The sequence below is a fragment of the Trachurus trachurus genome, assembly GCF_905171665.1.
Source record: "Trachurus trachurus genome assembly, chromosome: 16".
NCBI classification, from domain to species: domain Eukaryota; kingdom Metazoa; phylum Chordata; class Actinopteri; order Carangiformes; family Carangidae; genus Trachurus; species Trachurus trachurus.
This window is the reverse complement of record NC_139902.1, coordinates 11,026,400-11,048,394: the sequence shown is the minus strand read 5'-3', so window position 1 is coordinate 11,048,394 and position 21,995 is coordinate 11,026,400. Positions and strand designations below refer to the sequence as shown.

General features: G+C 41.3%; 4 protein-coding genes across 4 annotated transcripts; 3 read left to right on the top strand and 1 right to left on the bottom strand.

Moving 5' to 3' along the window:
- Positions 1 to 1,909: 1,909 nt before the first annotated feature.
- LOC310999441 (uncharacterized protein) lies at positions 1,910 to 3,378 on the bottom strand. The gene is made up of 4 exons (XM_083989873.1): positions 3,283 to 3,378; positions 3,125 to 3,176; positions 2,833 to 2,983; positions 1,910 to 2,740 (listed from the first exon to the last, which is right to left on the bottom strand). Exons 2-4 carry the CDS (start codon positions 3,162 to 3,164, stop codon positions 2,164 to 2,166), a joined length of 768 nt encoding a protein of 255 aa, XP_083845999.1. The 5' UTR covers positions 3,165 to 3,176; positions 3,283 to 3,378; the 3' UTR covers positions 1,910 to 2,163.
- Positions 3,379 to 5,715: 2,337 nt separating this feature from the next.
- LOC310998669 (uncharacterized protein) lies at positions 5,716 to 7,127 on the top strand. The gene is made up of 4 exons (XM_083988830.1): positions 5,716 to 5,852; positions 5,933 to 5,980; positions 6,178 to 6,328; positions 6,471 to 7,127. The coding sequence occupies exons 2-4, from the start codon at positions 5,944 to 5,946 to the stop codon at positions 7,045 to 7,047; spliced, it is 765 nt and encodes a 254-aa protein (XP_083844956.1). The 5' UTR covers positions 5,716 to 5,852; positions 5,933 to 5,943; the 3' UTR covers positions 7,048 to 7,127.
- Positions 7,128 to 11,736: 4,609 nt separating this feature from the next.
- On the top strand, positions 11,737 to 14,191 carry apoeb (apolipoprotein Eb). The gene is made up of 5 exons (XM_083990199.1): positions 11,737 to 11,825; positions 12,094 to 12,155; positions 12,253 to 12,406; positions 12,597 to 12,884; positions 12,974 to 14,191. The coding sequence occupies exons 2-5, from the start codon at positions 12,113 to 12,115 to the stop codon at positions 13,317 to 13,319; spliced, it is 831 nt and encodes a 276-aa protein (XP_083846325.1). The 5' UTR covers positions 11,737 to 11,825; positions 12,094 to 12,112; the 3' UTR covers positions 13,320 to 14,191.
- Positions 14,192 to 18,069: 3,878 nt separating this feature from the next.
- apoc1 (apolipoprotein C-I) lies at positions 18,070 to 19,367 on the top strand. Its single transcript, XM_083989180.1, has 4 exons — positions 18,070 to 18,155; positions 18,555 to 18,624; positions 18,725 to 18,866; positions 18,964 to 19,367. The coding sequence occupies exons 2-4, from the start codon at positions 18,570 to 18,572 to the stop codon at positions 19,013 to 19,015; spliced, it is 249 nt and encodes an 82-aa protein (XP_083845306.1). The 5' UTR covers positions 18,070 to 18,155; positions 18,555 to 18,569; the 3' UTR covers positions 19,016 to 19,367.
- The last annotated feature ends 2,628 nt before the right edge of the window (positions 19,368 to 21,995 follow it).

Genomic DNA, 21,995 nt, shown 5'->3' with positions numbered 1-21,995 from the left:
ACTGTACTTGAGTTTTAGAAATAAAAGTACTCATTATTCACAATGGCTATTGGAAGTTGGGACACTGTAATTAATGCAATGCACATAAAGTGTGAAGTTAATTGGTGATTATAACAAACCGCAAGTACCGCACAATGCACTCAAATACAATACTTAATGAATGCACATATTTTCCACCACTATTTTCAGCCATATTTTTCAATAGCAAAAAGATTAGTTTCTCTTTTTGAGTCTCATACATTGGTATCTAATAAAAAATAACCTTTGTGAGGCATAGTCTGTTTTCTTTTTGTTTGGACTGGCTTGAGCTGTTGATTAAAGACTGAAATATTTTTGAGGCAATCAGTGGAAAGAAAACAACTCATGAATATCACCCCATGTACATGTCATAACCACGCTGTTCTTACAACCAACCCAGCCCAAAGGGGACAACAAGGTGGAACAAATAGCACGGCCGAGAGCATTTCAATGACCTATCAACATGACACAGCTACAGTATCTTGTCGTGTTCAAAGGCTCTGATCTTCTTATCAAACTAGCAGCAGCAGTCCAGTAACAACCTCTTATCTGCATCAAAACAACACAGAATCTCTGTTTGCCACTACGATGAATAAGGCAAGACGTGTCCTGTTCAAAGAAACTTGTGTGCGTCAAACAACAGCTCCCTCCTCTCAGTGTGGTGGAGTCTGAATGGGGCAGACTAGACATCAGTGAAGCCTTCAGCTTTAGAAAAGTGGCCGTTGGAATCAAGACCTTAAAGATACCTTTTGGCTCTTTTGACTGATAATGCAGTGGGACCATTTCTCCTAGGTGGCCAAACAAATGCTAATCAGGTCTAAAACAGGCTGATGCATGAAAATGTGAGGTCAGATTTGCATTTGTTTAAGGACCAGAGATTTTTGGTAGTCTGACCCATTTGCACCTCAGTGAAAGTGGCACTTGAAAATGCTGTAATTAGATTTAAGGTAGACTGAATTCTGAGGAGCTATGCTGAAGATGAGAGAACAAACTTAAACCCTACAATCACACTGATGATTGACGTATTTGAAAACTGAGGATTTTTTTTATGAAGGATCAAACGTGTTATCCTCTTTCCTTCAAATAAACCCACAATACTCATGTTTATTATGAATGATTTCTCATGTGAGATATCTGAAGAATGACCTGTGCTCCTAATTTGCCAATGTGGTTTTTGTTGTTGCTCTCTTTTGAAGAAACCAGGAAACAGAAATGCAATTGCGTGTTGCTCAGATAGTGATGGTGTATGCATGTTGTCACTGGACTCTGACCCTCCACGTTGGATGCTGGCACCATCAATAGGGTTAGGATAAGAAGGATAAGGCTTTGTGTTTTATATTAACAACAATAAGAGGTTGTGCAATTTCAGTCTGATCATGATAGAAAGACTTATGCGGTGCTCAGAACATTTAAATCACTTTAAATTAAAGTAAATGTCAGTTTTCTTTTCTTTCTTTTTACAGCTTTTGTTTTATGTGTCATCAAATGAAACCGGCCCACTGTAGGTTTGACAAGGCCTCATTCACATCACATTGGTCATCCACATTTCCCACAGCAGTTTGTTGATTTTAGTGTTGACACCAGGAAGGTGCAGTTTCATGACAAGCGATGACAGGAACGAGAACAATAGTCTGCCTCTGGAAAGACTAGGAGACAAGACATGTTTAGACATGGCAGATGATATCAAAATACTAGCTGCCTGCTGGGAAAAAAACAGCACGTGTGCAACTGTGGCTTGTGACTAGCAGTCCCTCTATATGTAGTTATGTCATGTTTGTTAATAAACTTCCCTGATGCCTTGAAAATTCAGAGCTTGTTCTAAGAAAGTTTGGAATTTTTGAGCCAATTTACAAATGAAATGCACATCCTGTAAAAGATCACAATACACATCTTCAAGACTCATCTGTTTATTTGTCATAACTTACATAAATTAGCTTACATACAACTTCCAGTTTCCAACTCCACAGTAAACAATAAAAACTATATACATATTTGGCAAGTGCAGAAGTTTTCTTTGCAAATATGGCACTTAGCAATAAATATTATGTCCAGTTTAATTTGTTTTACAGTACAATTTAGATGTTTAAATTTTCACACTCTTCAAACAGAGGTCAGTTAAAGAGAGGGTCGACTTTGGAGGATGAATTATTTGGCCTTGACGAAGGACTGGTAGAGGGACATGAGCTGGGCTTGGAGGTCGTGGGCGTAGGGGTCCAGCTTTTCTCTCAAGTCCTCAGCGTAGGGCGCCATCATTTGTTTCACCACGTTGGCTCTCTGACGCAGCTCAACCTGGACCTGCTCAGTCATGGGGGCCAAGCTGTCCTGGAAGTCCTGCAGGTGCCGGTCCACCTTCATCTTCAGGTCATCAGTGTAGGGTCCCATCTGAGCCTGCAGATCCTTCACACTCTGCTCCAGGCTGATCTTCAGCTCCTCGCTCTTCTGCATCAGCGTGGCTCTCAGGGCCTCGGAGTCCAGGGAGTCTGCGTAGGGGGCCAGTTCCTGCTTGAGCTGATCTACTTTCTGCTGGATCTGGGCTTTCATGTCATCAGTGAAGGGCTCCAACTTATCCCTGACAGAGGTCAGCTCCTGGGTCAGGACATTTCTCAGAACGTCAGCCTCTGCGGTGATCTTGGTCATCATGTCCTGGGCTGCAGGGGGAAGCTGCTTCTGCAGGGTGACTGCGTACTGGTTGGCGATGTCGGCGCTCTCTTCCAGACGGGCACTACAAGATAAAGTAACAGTTAAACCATCTGGGGTTTGTGTAAAGCCAGCTCTTGTGACTAGCCGGCACAGTCACAATGGTCAACAACTTACTTGACTTCCTGTCCAAGCTGAGACTTCCTGATCATCTCCATGGTGTCATCAGCTGTCTGGGTTGCCTTGGCGATGTAGTCCCAGAAAGCATCAGTCAGCACTTCCAGCTGTGGCTTGGGTGCATCAGCATAGAAGAGGTTGGCGTGACAACCTGTTGGATGGAGATCAGATCAATTAGAGTCGCGCATATTTTTGAGCCATTCATTGTATTCTGGTCACACATCAAGCAATGCTTAAATGTTAAGTTATATTTGACTTTGACATATTAAAAACACACAAAATCAAAGCTTACCAGACAGCACCGCAACGGCTAGTACCATAAACACTTTCATGACTGCGTGTTGCTGAAAAACAATTATGATCTAGTTAACATTTCAACTGCAATAACAAAGCTAAGACATTTATATTTGCCTCCTATAAAGTTGTGTTTTGGAATGTAGGGCAACTCACCTGTCTTTAGGCTTGTGTATCTCTCAGGGTTTGTCGTGTTAGAGATCTGAGTGTATCTGAGAAGTGCTTCTGTGTATATATACTGAGGCCAGGTGACAGTTGTAGTCAAGAGCCCAAAGTCCAGGAGTCCCTGCCATGTTGTCACGATAGCTCTCTTCCTGTTTCTGCTGCTTCTCACATGACTGAGGCGACAATGCACACACTCAGCCACCGTCTTTGCACTATACAGAGGTTATGTGCCTTTTAGGAGTGCCCTGACCACAAAACCATCTTATACCAAAAGGAATACTGCAGTATTTCTCATTTTAGCACTTAGGATATAGAGATTAACTACACTATCCACGTAGTCCGGTGGAAACAGCCCGCAGATAACTCCAGATAACCTTAGTGTCCTTACACGGGTGGACTTTGGATTTGGCTCAAGCAACGTGCATAAAATAACACGAAGCACTCCAATGTTTTCTTGAGTTTTACATTGAAATGGCGCAAAGTAGTCCCACACAATATTCTACACAATCCAGCAGGTGTAATTTGTGTCAGGAGTGATTCAAGGAGTCACCTTTGCATAACACTTTAAAAATATATATTTTCACGCTGGCTGTTGGAGAGGCATAGTATATATTTTTTTTGACATGTTTACATTCCAGGCCTTATCGCAGGAGCTTATAGCAGGTGTCAAGAGTTATTTTCAGAGTCACAGGAAGATGAGGGAATGAATAGTTAAAAGCACTCAGAGATGTCACAGTCAAAATGGATAAGGACTGTAAGAAATTTCCCTTAAGGATAGGGATATTTAAACATTACCAAAAGAGGCAGCAATCCTCTGAAATACTCACACTTAACAGTGACTGAGCATATCAAAGAATCACAGTATGTCAGATACAGAAAAATTCCCTGAGGAATATAGAGTCTCACAGGGACACAAGAAGTCCCACAGGAATATGTTTCAGATGCAAAAAAAACTCCTGTAGGAATTATGGAGGAACTGTGTATAAACGAACCTGTTTGTCTCAATAAGAGTAAGACGTAACACAATAACTTATTTAATCTGATCTTGGTCTTCGGTATTGGTTAAAAACTTGATGCATAATATGCAATGTCTCAAATCACATGATATCAGAAATGTGAAAAGTTGGTCACCCTGACTTTTCACATCTAAGAATGTGGAAGTGTAACTATTTTGTCACCAGTATTTCACCATTTTATCCAACCAATCTCAAGTCACTTTTATTGACTCCCCATCTGCCTTCTCCTCTGCATCAGTGCTCTTTTGTGGTCATTGATTTGTGTTTTCATTTGTTCCTGTAATCTTTATAAATTAACATAGTTTCAACAGACAACCGAGTCAGAAAAACAGGAAAATCTATCATTATTTGGACAGGGTGTGTTAATGTATTATTCCAAGATGGTTATCCCTGCTGTTCATCATTAGAGTTTCTTTTTTATTTTAGAGTAATCTGAATTTGCTCATTACGTTCACAGCTTCTGGGCCTTTAAATTAGAAGGCCTGTGCATGCCACCATTTCTGCAACCTTCTGAATGTGAACTGGCATTCACATCCACTGTATAACTTTTCCTTAATATATGAAGAGAGGCTGTCTGAAAATGTGGTTCAATGGGGATGAGCAACTTGTCCTACAGGTGTGTGAAACCAAGCAACTGCACTTGAGAGGAAGAACTAAACATATTTAGAAAAACAGGTAGGAGGTAATTCAAAAATAATTATTTAATGATCCTCTGGGCAAAAAGTCCTTTCAATAAAATGCCCATGGTCTTAGACATTGCATATGATCTTTCTTTGTCTTAGAGAAAATTAAATTGCGATCAAATTCTGCTTCATAAAAGTGCTCTCTGAGAATTGAACTCTGACATGTCTTCAGCTACTTTGTCCTTCAAGGGCTGACGGTGTTGGAGTCTACTAACCTTTGGCCAGACTGACACATTGAAACTGCTGAACACTGGCATGACACAGAAACTAGAACCTTAGATTACGGTGACGTTAGCAGGCAAAATGTCAAGAGTACAGAGACAATAAAACAACACCTTCCACATATCTAATCAAATCTGGTCATCAAAGAAATTAAAGAGAGTGGCTCTGTCTGAGTTATCTGAGGCTGAGAAAAGCTCATATCTAAGTGATTACACAGACCTGTGAATACAGAGTTTGACTGTTTAAAGTTAAACTCATGGTTTTTGTCTCACTCTAACACTGATGAATCACCCTAACATGTAGGAAATCACATCAGGTAAGGCAGTGCAAAAATGCAGCAATATTCATAGTTTCAAATAAAAAAAGGTAATGAAAAACAAAATCATTAATAATGAAACGGCAGAAACTGGATTACGTAGTCAGGGTGGATGTGCACTGGTAAAACAGGGCTCGTGCACGTACGTTGCATAGAGTGGCACAGGATGTCAGTTAAGATAGCAGGGTGAGGCAGGGTGACAGCAAGGCACTCGCAGCTGGACTTTGGGATCATTAGTCTCTGGCTCCCTATATAAGCTGCAGAAGCTCACCAGCTCAACACAAGCACTACCAAGTGGACTTGCAGATACACTTGCAAACACAGGTAAGATGGGAAACAAAGAGGTATTGGCTGACTGTCCACTGTTTGCTGTGGTTACTTACTAGTATTTTCTTCTCTCTAAGATCAAAGAACCATGAAGGTCCTTGTCGTGCTCGTCCTTGCCATTGCCGGTGAGTCTGACCTTAAATATTACTGAAAATTTTGGAGAATGAAACAACTATCAGTGTCAATCGATGTCTTTACGCTAAAGAACGGCATTTTGTGTTAAGGGTTGACAATGCACTGCACAGCTCTCAACCCTCGCAACAGGCTGACACACATGAAGAATGAAACATTTTCTAAAGCTTATCTTGTCTTCATCCAACAGGCTGCAATGCCAACCTCTTCTATGCTGATGCACCCAAGCCACAGCTGGAGGTGATGACTGATGCTTTCTGGGACTATGTTGCCAAGGCCACCCAGACAGCTGATGACACCATGCAGATGGTCAGGAAGTCTCAGTTTGGACAGGATGTCAGGTAGGCCATACACAATGTGAGAATATGTGAAGCATGCTAATAGTATAAAGAGCAGGCTACATGGTGACCAAGTTGCTTTTTTTCCCAACTACAATGTGAACTTTAGACTAAACTTTATCTCATTGTTAACTTTTATTTTTAGTGCCCGTCTGACAGACGGTGCCGTCGTTGCCAACAAGTATGCAGTGAGCATCCAGGAACAGCTTCCCCCTGCAGCCCAGGACCTGATCACCAAGGTCACCGCAGAGGCCGATGTGCTGAGAGAGCGCATGACGCTGGAGATCAACAACGCCAGGACAAAGATGGAGCCCTTCACCGAGGAAATGAAGACCCAGATCCAGCAGAAAGTAGATCAGCTCAAGCAGGAACTGGCCCCCTACGCAGACTCCCTGGACTCCGAGGCCCTGAGAGCCACCCTGCTGCAGAAGAGCGAGGAGCTGAAGATCAGCCTGGAGCAGAGTGTGAAGGATCTGCAGGTTCAGATGGGACCCTACACCGATGACCTGAAGACAAAGGTGGACCAGCACCTGCAGGACTTCAAGGAGCGCGTGGCCCCCATGACTGAGCAGGTCCAGACTGAGCTGAACCAGAGAGCCCAGCAGGTGAAAGAGATCGCTACCCCCTACGTTGATGAGCTGAGGGAGAGGCTGGACCCCTACGCCCAGGACCTGCAGGCTCGTCTCACCGCCCTCTATGACTCCTTTGTCAAGGCCAACTAAGTCAACCTTCACCTCACATTCAACAGAAAGAAACTGCACCCAAACAAACAGTTCCCTCATCTCAGTAGCACATTTGTGTTATCAACAACATGATGACACAAGTTCACCATTTCTATGATATAAAGATGTGTATCTATATTTGCAGTGTTAAAAACAGATAAATTATAAATATTGAATTTTGGTCTGTGACCACAGTGTTCTGTCCCCATACCATGGGAATAAAATGAAAGCAAAACAAAAACATGCAAGTCTCTTGTGTTTCTTACATAGTCATGTTGAAATGATTAAGAAATGGTGATTCAGGGTGGGTTTCAGGATGTCAGATGGATTTTCTTTTTTGGTTTGTGTATTAAATATAAGAATCAAACCAAAGATTGACAAATGTTCCACTGGAAAAACATAAAGAATGGATATGATTTTGGATTTGGATGTCATGCAGTGCTGAGTGGAAACAATATCTGAAAAGAATGAATGCCCTCTGATGAATATATAATCTAAAGTCATCTAGTTGTATAGATTTATCATACGGGCAAAGTAGTGGGCAAACTGTTTCTCAGGAAGACTGAAACTTTATATGCCAACTCCAAACAAGCAGCAATTCCTGTTTGTTTAGTGTCTAGTTGCAAAATCCCCCCAGCTCACCCTGGCCTGCCACACCCAGTTAAGATTGGGTTGTGGATATTGGACAGGGCATGTCCAGGTTTGTCTCTGCAAGTCTGGAGGTTCATAAAAACATTGTGCTTCCACCTTGTTTTTTAGTTTTTTTCCCTTTTGTGCCTCCATCCATGCTGCCAGATCGCTCCCACGCTGCCTTACCCAGTGGCAAACAACATTCCTCTGTTCTGCCCCCAGCTGTCACAGGCTTTGCACACTGTTAACCCTCCAAACACAGCTCTGGTTTCTTTTGTCTGATTATGTCAAGACCTTAAGTTTTTTTTTCTGATAAGATATATTTTAAAAGAATGATCAATAGACATACTGTAAATGCTCAGGCCTGTTTCCTCTCTTAAATTGCACTATTACACCTGCAATTGTTAAAATGTGATGAACTGCAGGTTTTGAAAACAGTCATAATTCAAATTGTTAGGACTTTCATAATAATATACTCTCTACCTACATGGGTCAGATGCATTTCAAAGTGGTATCAAAAGAGTTTATTAACATTCTATGTCTGTATAATATATATGAATTTCTGGTGATGTCCAAATGTAGCAAATAATAATTGAGATTTAAAAGTGCTTGTAAACATTAGAGGCAGGCTCATTGTTTCCCTGAGCATCCAATCAGGCTGACCTAAACCCACTGTGGAACTTGATCTGCTCATTTAACTTGTGAAAAGAAAATGTCACCCAAAATGTTAAACTAATCCTTTAATTAGATATGATGTGATTTTCCGGAGCTGTATGCCAAAATAAAGGATGATATTTAAAATGAAGATGCCATGCCTCCAGCCAATCAAGTTTCTGCACAGCTTGAACTCCCTTAGACACCAGGGTTTACCCCTTTGGCCTACAAGGGCAAGTACACCATTAGCTTATCATGCACCTCGCCCTGAGCATTAGCCTTCCACATCAAACTTGTGACCTCTTCATTACAGAGAGTGGTGCAATAAACTCAGCAGCCCTTCTCCAACATTTGGACCTGTCAGCACACATCTCCATCAGCTGATAGCACTCTGACTAAGAACCAGATGATAAGGGGGGGTTATGCTACAAAGAAAAACGCTCAAATATCCAGTTCAACAGCTCTTAACCCAGAGACATTCACTGCAGTAACCTCACTGACTCATCTTAACAGATGTCTTGCTAGTAACCATTATGGGGTGAGATCATCCAAACTTAACCACAAACTCAACCAAAAACAAGCTTCCAGAGAACAACATCATCAAGTTGGGGTTACTTTAGTTCAAACTATTTAAGGATCCCTTCTCACTCACAGACATTGATTCTGTTGTTATGGAGTAAAAGGAGAAGCAGCTGCAGTTTAGATGACTGTGTCAGATACTTCACTGTATTACCTCATGGCTCTATATTCACTTTCATTTCCCAGTATGCCTTCTGTCCCCTTGTCCTGGTGGCACTGTGGGTTTATGTGGTCAGTCTTGTATAATCCTTCTTGTGACACATGTGCCGGTTGGTCACTCTGGTTCATGCACTCTGCACAATTAAAACAACAACAAAAACACACACAAAATAGCTTGTCAGCATCTGTCATCTTTGTAATGGAAGTTTAAAAATGAATGTTTCTGTCAACACAAAAAACAAAATGGACATATTCATCTGACATAAGATGGAATAACGTAATGACGAAAGGATGGATGTGTAAAACCCCAAAAGTTGTTGCTCACAATAAGGGGGTCACTACACTGACCCTGATTTGTGTGTTTGAACTGGACAGGCCACGTTATCTGGCTGAATATACAGTTTCTACAGAAGTGTGACCCACCCCCTTAATGTGACACACCATTGTCCAAGAATACCAAAGTCAAAGGTTTCTTATTCTGAACTGAAATGTGACATTTTAAACTGGATTTAAACCTAAAATTTACCACTTGTGCCTCATTGTTCTGACCTCTTCACATCACAAAACAACTGGACAATCTGGTCCATTCCCCTAATCACTAAACACAAAACTGACCCCTTTGGGTTATCACATGGTGATGTAATCATGTCCTCACACTAATTGCCTTACTTGAAGAGTAAACTTTGTCCCTGTGTAAGGTTTCTGTGAAAAAGTACAGATGACAGAAATCTGTTGGGTTGACAACAGACACAGAGTCTTAAAGGGCAAAGATCATTACACATGGACAGTGAGTCAGAGTTGAACTTGACAGCAAAAAAACACATATCATTAAAGTGTCATATGTGAGTAGTGCAATGTTTTCTCTACTTTCCACGTTGGCTACCACCAAGAGGCCGAGGCTCGCATTGTCAGGGAATGTAGCATCATGTGGAGGCCTCACTGAACAACAAAACACTAACAAAGATCTCTGATGTTACCATCTTGAAATGATAAGTGTAGCGCAGCAATAACAAAATATCACAACTTATCAGTAGCCTACTATTCCCCTATAAATAGAGGGTTGGTGTTGAACGTATTGCAGCAGTGGTGCTCAAATATTTGTTTTCTCTGTCAGTTTCGCCTTTCCCAAGCTACTTTCAAAATCCTGGAAATAACTTTCTTCTGTGAAAACATACAACACAAAACGTATGTCCTGTGTTAGTGTCCCTGTGCCACCTGTGTGATTTACTTGTTTTGTTCCTTCTCACCATACTGCTTTTCATCCATTACACAATATTTCAGGTGAACTTCTCTGGTTTTTATTACCCTAGTGCCTCTCTTTTTTAGTATTCCCACTATACCTGACTATATCCCCCAAGCCTGAACATGCCCATCTTGTAATGCTGACACCTTATTTGTCTTCCAGGCAGCTCCTGGTAATTTATAGTTCCAGTTCAAGTACATACTGTGCAACAAGTCTATAACACAGACGTTTAGAACATATGATCTGACTGCAGAGAAATCACTGCATTCAGCAGTGGAACAAGAGGAAGGACCAGTCCCAGCCTGGTCAGATGTGTCCATGAACTGATGAAGCCTCTTGGATAGGTTAGGTTAGGTTAGGTTTATTGGTCTCCACCAGGGAGGAATTTGTCGTGGAGACAGGGAACGCGTTGCATACATAAAAAACACATACAGTGCAGAGGATGAGAGGTGAAACGTCTTCCTAGACAAATAACCAAGTCCAGTTGCTTTTAAATTTCTTTGGGGATAACGGTGACCTGGACAAATGAGAATATTCACAGGCTTAACAAGAGGATGGGATTGTTATGTTAAAGAACCTCACGTATAGGTGTATATGTGTCACCCGAAGTTGGTCCCCCATTGGTGGGTAGATGGGGTGTGAATGGCCAACAAGGGCAGAGCTGCTCTTGTAGGCCATTAGTATTCAAATGAGACCCCTGGTATGAAGTTTTAAAATCAACGACTTGAGAAAAACTTAAGTCTGAAAGACAATTTCTTATTATGGCAAAATCTGAAATACTATAGTATGTAATGCTAAGTTTATCATAAAATCACGCTATCATGCTAAATCCAATACATTTCTATAAATTTCAGCCACACCAATGTGGAAATTCTGTGTAATTGACAGCCATCAAACAGTAAAATTGGAGATATAATTTTATCTGGAATATTTCTGCTGCTTTAGGTAGACTTTTTTTTTCAGAATCCATGTTCTTTTTAATTATTATTTCTTGGACTTTCACTGCATTTTAAGTTTTTTATATTATAATCCAGACGTCTATTTAAAACTTTTAATGCAGGACTACTCTTTTTTATTTCCTTTTTCGTTTCTCTAGACTGTGTCCACAGCCTCAGGAAGAAGGCAATGATGTGATGGGGAAGTAACGCCTCAAAGGTTTGAAAGGTTTATTGTTAAGGAATTGTCAGTTGAGTGTAAAAAGAACATAAACACAGTTCTACCATTACTTTGTCTCTTTCTTGTGGCAGCCTTGTTGCTCAATCGCCCCCTCAAAGCAATGCAAAACGAGAAACGAGAACTTCGGACGTCGTGTGAGGGGGGCGCGATGCGTGGAACTTGGAAAGAAACGCAACCCTGTGCAGACAAATCATCATCACCACGTGAACGCGTGCGCGCGAGTGAGGATTATTCACTCCCCCCCTCCGGCGACACGCACAGCGGCAGCAGCCTCCTGGGACTGTATAAAAGCCCTCAGTCACCAGTCAGGGAGCACGGAGGAAGCTCATTCTCTCAGGTAAGTGAGACGAGCGCGCAGACTCAGCCTCATTTCACATCAGCTCTCTGACTGGGCTCATGCTTCATTTTATTCTCTAAAATGCTCAATTAGCCTTCTGCATGGGACTCTGTTTATTTACATCAGTGTGTTTTCTTGTTGTTGTTGCACAAGATTTGTGTTTTTCTTTCTTTTTTTGGTAGTTGATAATTGTATTTTTGTCATTAAAATTTAGTGTTTTTATATTACTATTGGTTGTAGCTGACTTTTTTTTGTCTTTATTCCACAGGTGAATCTGTCCAACAACCATGCAGGCTGTAGCTCTGATCCTCGCTCTGGCAGTCATCACTGGTAAGTGTTCTGGTAGTTTTCTCAGGTTTAGCAACAGCAATACAGTTCACTGGATGTGTTTCAGCTAACCCATGCTTTTCTCATGTGCCCATATCAGGCTGCAATGCCCGTGCTGTGCGCCAGGCTGATGCCACCCAGGACCCCTGGGAGGAAACTGTGGATCGTTTCTGGCAGTACATCTCTGACATCAACACACAAGCCGATGGAGCCCTGGAGAACCTTAAGCTCTCTCACTTCAACAGGGAGCTAGAGTAAGTTCACTTGAGCAATCCATCTGTCTTTTGTTTTCTCGTTTTCAGTAGACAATGATTCGTTTGCTTCCTCATCTCCAAATACCTTGGTGTTTTCCAGATCATCCTCATCTTCCTCTTCCCAGTTTATACTTACATTGATTATCCTGATCAACCTCTTATCTTTGCATCTTGTTTGGCTTTTTTCCAGCACTCTGATCACAGACACCATGGCAGAGTTGACGGTTTACAGAGATGACATCCAGACCAAGCTGGCTCCCTACGCCGACCCCTCCAGTGGTCAGCTGGCTCAGGACCTGCAGCTTCTGGCCACCAAACTGCAGACCGACATGCTGGATGCCAAGGAGCGCAGCAGTGAGTATCTGAATGAGCTCAAGGCCATGTTGGAGCAGAACAACGAGGAAGCCCGCAGCCGCATCAGAACCTACAGCAACAAGCTGAAGAAACGCCTGAACAAGGACACCGAGGGGATCCGCAAGTAAGTAGGGTGGAGGCCGATGATCTTCAAACGTTTTCCTCATCCTGGTGAATGTGAAACCTAAATGCCTCCCTCTTCTTCTCCACCAGCACTGTGGCCACCTACCTGGGTGAGCTCCAGTCCCGCACCACTCAGAACCTCGATGCCGTGAGAGAGCAGGTTGAGCCCTACGTCCACCAGGCCAGCGACACCGCCACCAAGAAGCTGACTGACCTCTCCTCCATTCTGAAGACCCAGGCAGAGGGTCTGGGCCAGCAGCTGGAGACCCAGGCTGAGACCCTCAAGACCCAGATGGAGGCCACAGCCAAGGACCTGCGCACCTCCCTGGAGGGAAAGATTGACGAGCTGACCGAGATGTTCTCTCCCTATGCCACCAAGATCCGCGAACAGCTCGAGACCATCATCGAAAATGTCAAAATCCCCGCCGCCAACTAAAGAAAGACTCTGAGGGGTTTAAGGGTTGTAGATGGTTGGTGGTTGTAGAAGGAGAAATGTGTAATCCACTGATTTCTTTTTACCCTGGAAAAGAGGGGAAGGGGGGGAGTTGAGAGTTACTGATGATATCTTCATTGTGGTTTCTTTAGTGTTCAGAGGAAAGGGGGCTGAAGAGAGGATGAAGGGAGGATGAGGTGCACCTTTTACAGAACAGTCAGCAGATAAACGTCTGTTCGGGTTCTTTCCTGTGCACAGTTACCCTCTCTTCTTCTTTTATTGACCCCTCTTTCTCACACTGAACAGAAGCACCACAGCTAATAACAGCCGTCAATACACAAACAGGAGGCAATTATATGTAATATGCTTTGCTTTTCTACTCCAAATTAACTGTTTTAGCCCTCTACCCTGGCCCGCTCCCCAAATGTTGTATCACATCTCCTACGTTTTGTTTGGTTGTACATATAACTGCTGTGTTTTGAGCCTCATAGGCAGGGATTCCATCCCCCAAATGAACCAAACACAAGTGTCTCTCATTTCAATAAATGCACTGAATTGTGATGATCAAAAGACTGTGGCATGTGTCTTCTGGTTCTTCTTGAACCAATGCTTCAACCACTTAAGTGCCCTCTCTGTTTTGTCTACATTTTTATTTTTTTGTTGTTGCTGTCGTGCTTCACAGAGAAGTGGAATGTAAAATGACTTGATGCAAATATGACAATCAGTGAGTAAAGTGTAATGCTGCCTGCCTGTTCTTCAGCCTGAGTGTAGAGTGTCCCTTGTGTTTCACATGTCATATGCTGCTCACTATAAGTGCGCTGCCGGTGGTTGCAGTGTGCCGAACAGTGCTGAGTGAATAAAGAACCTAGAAAAGATGCCATGTTTCCACTTGTTTGCTTCTCTGGTCAAACGTTTAATGGTATTGTATTATTTAGAATTTATGACTTTTAACTGTATATTTAGTCTCAAGCATTGTGAATATAAACAAATAATAGCCGTCTAAAATAGTAACTCAGAGAAATAAAGTCGTCAAATGTGAGACTGAGAGGCCTGAGGAACTTTGAGAAAACTTAAAGCTAAATATAAAGGTGATGCAAGGCTGCAAGTTTACCTGCCGTTACATTTGGCAGTCATTGCATAAGTTTACATGGGGTAATTACATACTGTAAGGGCATTTATCTTTTGCACTTTACTGACTGACATATGCATGACATCAGCGGCCCGCCTACATCTTGTTAACTTACTGTTCCCACAGGAATAATTCATCCTGAAGTGAAAAAGAATGGGTATTTTCCTCTCCCTCCCTGCACCTGTACTCCACCCCAACCATCCCTCTTTCTCCATTTGCTCTCCCCATAAGGCCCCCGCCTCCAGCCAAACCATCAGCCCATTTTTCTAGTCCAGACTTGTTAAGATCTGCTCCCAGATCCTTTTCTTTTAAGATCCCAGCACACAGCATTTGGGAACATAATGTGCCCCAGATTGAATTATCTTCGTGGTGACACGAGTCCTACCGTTATCTTGGTTTCGTTCACGTTATAACGCACGCATCAGTGCATTTGTACACACGTATTTGCACGTGCATGCCAATAAGATTCAGAACATTCATCATAAGCTGCACTGTAGGTGGAAGGGTATGTCGTGCATGTTGTATCCCTCTCTTGACTGTCAGCTAAAATGAAGGCCATATGGAGAAAAAAGTAGAAAACTTTGGAAGTGAAGTCTTATGACCATTATAAAATATATATGTTGCAGTAGAAATATTAGTGGTTCCAGTTCCATTAGTGCCATTAAATGCCAGGGTTTGGTCAAGTTTAGGATTTTCAGCTTGCTACACATCTTGACCTGCCAAGGGAGGGAAAGATGGTCATCACTGTGCTAAACTCAGATAACTCGCTCTGGCAGTCATAGTTATGCTCTTCAAACTCAGCAGGAATTTTCCTTTGAAGTGTGGAGCAGAGGCCAGCAGAGGACACCATTTGTCCCTTGTTCATCTCCTCTCCTCTCCTCTGACCCCTCCACTTGAATCCATGCTGCATGAAGATGCAGCTGTGTTTTCTTTTTTGGAAGATTAAGTAAACTATGTTTGCTTCATAAAGAAACACAAACACTGCCAAGAACAGGCCGCACATTATAAAAGATTATTTTAAATCACAGAGCTCGTGATTACTCAAGAACCGCTTCAAGACATTTTTAACAAGAAACAGATGAGGGAAATTATGATGATAATAAAATAAATGGACAAGATCGTTTTATTGTAATTTTCAAAGGGGGGCTCACAGTGGCCTGCGGGGTCTGAGACATATACCACATAACTGTACTGTCCATAGTGTGGATCCCACTGTGTATCTTTAATTGTTGTACTCCCACCTCTCTCTGTTCCTACATTTCATGTCCATAAATAGAAGCAAAATACAAGAACAGTAGAAAAATATTTACAGTAGTAGTGTACTGCTGTTTTTTTCCTGACAGATGTGTAATTAATAACACTGCAAAACACCCTAATGGTTGAACAACAAAACATGTTTACCCATTCTATCTGTGTTAAAGGGCATTGCATGTAAAGTGAAAGAGTGACTAACACTATGACTGAGGTGTCTGTCCTATGAAATCACCTCTTTCAGGAACCAGTGTTTATTTTGAAACTCAGACAAGTGAAACTCCTACACTGTACTGTCCTTTGCTGTGAGGATCAGACATGGATGGCAAAAACAGGAAAACCACAAGCATTCTGCCAGGTCAGCACTTCTGCTCCGTCTGCTCCTATAGGGTGTCTGCACTCTGAGCACTGCCCAGAAACAAGCAGAAAAAAGTCCCAGCAAATTAGCAGGTGCTATCTAGCCAATGACTGCTAGTAACCCCTCCAAAAACACCCCTGGAGAGATTTTACCTCCCATTACAACCCCCTCTCTTTTCTCCATCCTCTCCCTCCCCTTCAAAGTTGGCACACAACATCATTCACAACAGGAGCCCTGGGCCAAACACAAAAACAGCCTTTTTGTAAGCTTGTTATTGCAAATTGGGAGCACGCAAGACGTGCACTTTCACGCCCTGTGCCTCCTACAATTATTCAAGAGGAGCTTATATGCACGCAAGCACAAGCTCATACATAAACCCAGTGGCCACTCCATGACAAAAGAGATGGAGATTTAGTCTTTCGGAGGTAATGTGTGAGTGTTGAGGCATGCGGAGGCTCATTTAACACCATTGTAGGCCATTCATCATAGCAGTAGCACCTCATAGGCCAGGTCATCAGCAACAAATGGGCATTTGGCCTTTTGCAGACTGCTTGGTGTGAAAACAGATATATTAAGTGGTGATGAAGCCTTAAACTATCAGACACAGACTTCCTGGCTCTAACTCAGGTCACCATTGTAATGAGGGGTTACTATGGTTCATGCAGCTGTACTGTTTTCTGGTGCAGGCTAACTTACAAGATGGACCACATATGGCTCTGTCCGACTTGCTTCCCTTTTAAGAAAGGGAAGGTCTGGATAAGAGAGACATCAAATGGGGCAATGAAAATCTCGACAGAGCGGTAAATAGAAAAATACATCAAGACAGAATAGGACATTGCATCAGTTTGCAAGCAGTGACTTCTGCATTCACATGGTAAGGTTCAGAAATGTAGGTCTTGTGATTGAGTAATTATTATACACATTTAATTAAATGTATTTAAACAAATGTGCAGTGGTGGAAGTACACAGTTTACATTTTATACTTATTTATATTTTCCTGCTTCACCACAACTCAGAGAGGAACATTTTACTATACTTATTGACAACATGTATTTACAGGCAGTACATTATTATTTTGCATAAATGTTAATGCTTCAATCATAATTACTGAATACTGACCCATATTCACCCAAAGACCAATAATGTATTTACTTTTGGAATTCTCAAATCTCAATATATTGGTACTTTTACTTTACAGAGTAGAAGTTTAAATCTAAACTTGTGTGTAATGCTACTTTAACTCATGTTAAGTATCTCAATAATTATTCTGTCACTGCAAATGTACAAAAGAGTAAAAAAAAAAAAAAACATACAGGGGCATGGAAGAGAAAAAACACATAAGTTTTAAATAAAACCCACTTGATCATGATTCTGCCTGTTCTCAAGCCTAGGAGAGTTAATGCTGATCCTGTAGTGGACTCTGTCTCACCACATCAGTCTAGCTGCTTGACATCAAAACCTTGATAACCTATTATCACTAAATGCATTGCTGTTTGACACGGAGACAGCACTTGGCCAACTCTTCAGATTCAGATGAGCCTCCAAACAGCTGAGGTCCATTTGTAAAAATGCTATCAGTGTTGAACTATGGTCCCTCTACATTGCATCTCAGCTTATCTATCAACGCCACTGTTGCTCAGGGATAAACTCTGGACCCTTGTGGATCATCACCAAACTGAGATCTCTTAAATATCACTCATTGCACTAAATGAGTAATAAGTGATGTTCTATCCAATTCCCACTATTCTTTGTGAATTGTGTATGATTGATGATTAGACACAATGCACAGAGTGATCTAATCTAGGTCACCACTGTGCTGCATATCACACAATCTTACAGCATAATGCAAGTAGGCAGATACCTTCGTACAAGGTTGCTGTTTTCAGGGGCATATCTATCATTAACAGTATCTCTTAATGAAATCACATTGGTGCTGATCAATAAAGGGGAAGAGACACGTCAAGGTTACCACGTGTACATGTTGACCTAAAGTCTGCTGTTTTGCGTCACCCTGCTGGAACCGAGGGGGCTTATAAAGAGGAACACAAATAGGCGCTCAAACACACTCGATTTTATTTCTCCTCTGAGACGGAAAACTGAGGTATGTTTTACATTTCATTTGTCATCACTCCAAGAGCTGAAGATAGAATTTGTTGCTTTATTAACTAGGCTATGGGAAGCCAACGCAGAAACTTGTAGCTTAATAACAAGGAAATAACTTCAACTATATTTACTCCAAAGTTTTGCTCGAACCTGATGTAAGTTAGTTTTTAGTTAAAAATCAACTGCAAATATCAAATAGCAAGTGAAGCTTGTATGTTATTTAATGTTTGAGATCTGAACGTAAAGGGAGCTGTCCCCCCTTCTGTGGTGCTGACACATGGGGGCACTATTTTTAAAACAATGAGTGAATGTATTTTTGATCCTTCTGCCATGGACATGTCTTTGTATGCAGGAGTGACCTGAATTAAACAACAAACTGTCCTCTGTTCCTCCTCAGAAAGTCACAGCCAAGATGAAACTGTATCTTGCCCTTGCCGTGCTGATGCTGGCTTTTGTCGCTTACACAGGTGTGGTATCACTTAATATGGCCTCTAATGTCCCTTCTCTTCTTCCATGTTGAGTAGACTGTAACTTGTCCCTGTATCTGTCCCTTCCACTGACCTGCAGAGGCACAGGATGCACAGGGTGGCATCGAGGAGTCGTTTGCCAGGTTTACCGCACAGGTGAATGAGTTGGGCAGGGACTGGGCTGAGAAGGCCAAGACCACCTTTGAGGGCATACAACAGAGCGAATTTGCAACAACCTCCAGGTAGGTACACCTGCAGGAAATAAGTTACAGTAAGTCACATCAAACACTCATAACTTTCTGCTTTAACACAAACATCATTTGTCTGTTTTCTCTACAGAAACTGGTTCCAGGAGCAGTTTGAGAAGGTCAAGTCCCAGCTGTCTAAGTAGATGAGCAGACTGGTTCATGTCTTCAGTCTAACCTCCCACACCCACCTCAGCACCCACCTTTGACAGCTGACCTCTTCACTCTGGCCCTCGTGTTGGGACTCTCACATGACACATGTCATATTGCTCTGCTGTCCAGACTCAGTTGTTACAGTTCTTCTCTGTAAAGAGACTTTTTTGTGGTAATTAGAGTGTAATCGTTTAGTAGGGGCAATGTAAGAAAAGTGCCTCAAAGTCAACAAAAAAATAAAATGTTTTTTTTTTTTTTTACATACATTTTGTTCATGTATGAATATTTATCAATGTAAAGACATGAAGAACGTTTTGACATAAATAAATGAACAATTCTGATCCATGTCTGTTTGGCCTCCATACTGTATGTTTAGCAAATTACTTTTAATGAATTACTTGTGAAGCCGTTTTTACATCCATTACAGAACTCCAAAAATCTTCTTGATTATATTGATTAAAATTGAAGAGTTAATATTATTATTATTCATTTTCAAAACTGGTTAAAGGGAAACCTCATGGTAGACATCAGTCTGAACTCAGGCCATCTATCGGATGGGTGGATTTATTTATTTCAACAGATTTTGTTTTACAGGTGGAAAATGTAATCAACATGAATAATGATTCTTTGCTTTCTCTACATTACACATAGATTTTCTTGATTTAATGAATCTACGTATATTTACAAGAACCTTATCCACATACCAATAAAACTCAGTGAAGTTGGAATATCAACAGGATTTACTTGGGAATACACTGTTTCCAGATCATTTTAGTGTATCTACTAATATGTGCTTGTGGGAATACATTTATGGGGAAAAAAATGATGAGGTGTTAATAGATACTCAGGTTGAAATGGTTCCAGTATGTGGAGGATCCAGATGCCCATCTAAAGTTCTGTCAATTAATCAGTTTCTGAATGAATAAATGTGTCTGTTGCAACTGACATCAACTGATATCACTTAATTGAAGAATAGCTTGAATAATAGCATCAAACAGATAATTGTTTATTTGTGTCAATAGTTTGTACCAAAGGGCAACCGCCAACATGGCTGCTTTTCTGACATTTCACAACTCCCGGGCTAAAGTCACTGTTTATGCTGGGTTAATGATCTACCAGTTGTCCCAGTTCACTGAAATGAAATGTGTTTCAGTGAAGGGAACAGAATGACAGAGTTCAGCAGCTATGACAGAGGTCACAGACGGCACAGACACTGATCATGTTGCATCAGCTGTCTGGGCTGAAATTCTCCTTAAAGTACTTTCACTTTGATTAGTTAAAGACATGACAGAAATGAAGTGCAAGCGCAGCTTTTTCATTGAGAAGGAAGTGCACTGAAAATGTTTTTGCTGAAATGAAAGCAACTTGATCCCGATGAAGCTGTAAGACAAATTGAAGCCCTGAATTAAAGCTCGAGAGGTGATGAACAGGCCTTTGCATTCCTGCTGCTGTAAAAGGACTGGAGGTCGGCTGGTCCAAGTGGACATGTGTCGCAGTGAAGTTAGCATCAAGTGACCGTTAGAGTGTAAAACATGACATTTCCTGCTGCCACAAGGGGGCGCTATGATTAAAACCAGATATGGCTTTGTTCAGGGTTGGACTTTTATAAAACATAGAAAAGTTTGAAACAATTTGGACCATGATTGAAATTGGCGGTGCCATGATTTGGTACAAGACCCCCATTTAAATGTTTTTTGTGCTGCAACTGAAACATCCTCCCTCCCCATGAGCCCCTAAAACATATTTTAGTGTTTGTGTTTAGTAAGTCTCGTGAGTTTTCAAGCATCTTTAGGCTTTAAAAAAAAGTTATGCATTTACACTGAGAAGAAGAAGCTGCAGCAGTAACACTAATGAGCATTAATATCATTTGCACCAAAGTGAAGTGAAGTATTTGCTGCTCAAATTTGAAGGGGCTGTGACCAACCTGCTTGGAAAAGTTAATGTAAGACTAAAACAGAAGATTTGATGTTGCTATTAGGTGGTGCTATGGCTATAACCAAGCATGGACATGCAGATGTAGCCAGAGCAGGATTCTCATCAAACATTTTTGAGTTCATGTCACATCACTTCTAACGCCCTGACGAAGACCGTCTGGTCGAAACCGGTCCGCGTCTCATATATTTTAATAGAGATATGCCCTAAATAAAATAAAGGCTTTTTAAAGAATTCCTTGGCTCTGTCGGCGTGCCTGAAGTAAGCGTTTCACTTTTGCTTTTTCTATTTTTGTTTCAGTTTTGGCCAGTTTGGACAATGCATGCTGGAGTTATAGCAAATTTATTGTTAATAAAATTTTGGCTGTCAAAAATGGAAAATCAAAGAAACAAACAACAAACAAAATATAGATATAGTCCGTATACCCTTTGGCACACTTAGACCCTAAATAAATTAATTCAAATGTGTTTTACCTTGAAGTATTACATTTTATTGAACTAGTTTATTCTTTATATGAACTAAATACATGTGCGCTTAATGTCCAGTTTATTTAGCACATCCAGATAAAACTGATACAGTCTAATAGAACAGCCCTCCAATAAATACTAATAACAGTCATTTTTTGGCGATATTGTACTGTAATACTTACAGTATATGAGCTCCTGATACTTTGTTTACCTAATTAATATCAATGAGGGTAGCTTAACTAGGTAGGTTAACTAACTGAAACACCACTTATAATCACATACAATAGAACAGCAACACATTTTCTTGTACTCTGTACAGTGATGTAAGGGTGAGTCAGCACCTTTCTGGCATAGTTTGAATAAAATTTGAGCATTATAAGCTTCATTATGGGCTTATTGCAGGGCTGTTGCACGAGATTGCATTAGTTTTAGCAAGGTGTAGCTATTAAAATGTCACAGTCCTAATAATGCAAATATAACCGGCCTAAATTATGTAAGCCGCGCGCACGCACACACTCTCTCTCTCTCTCTCTCTCTCACTCACACACACACACACGCACGCACACAGCTTTAA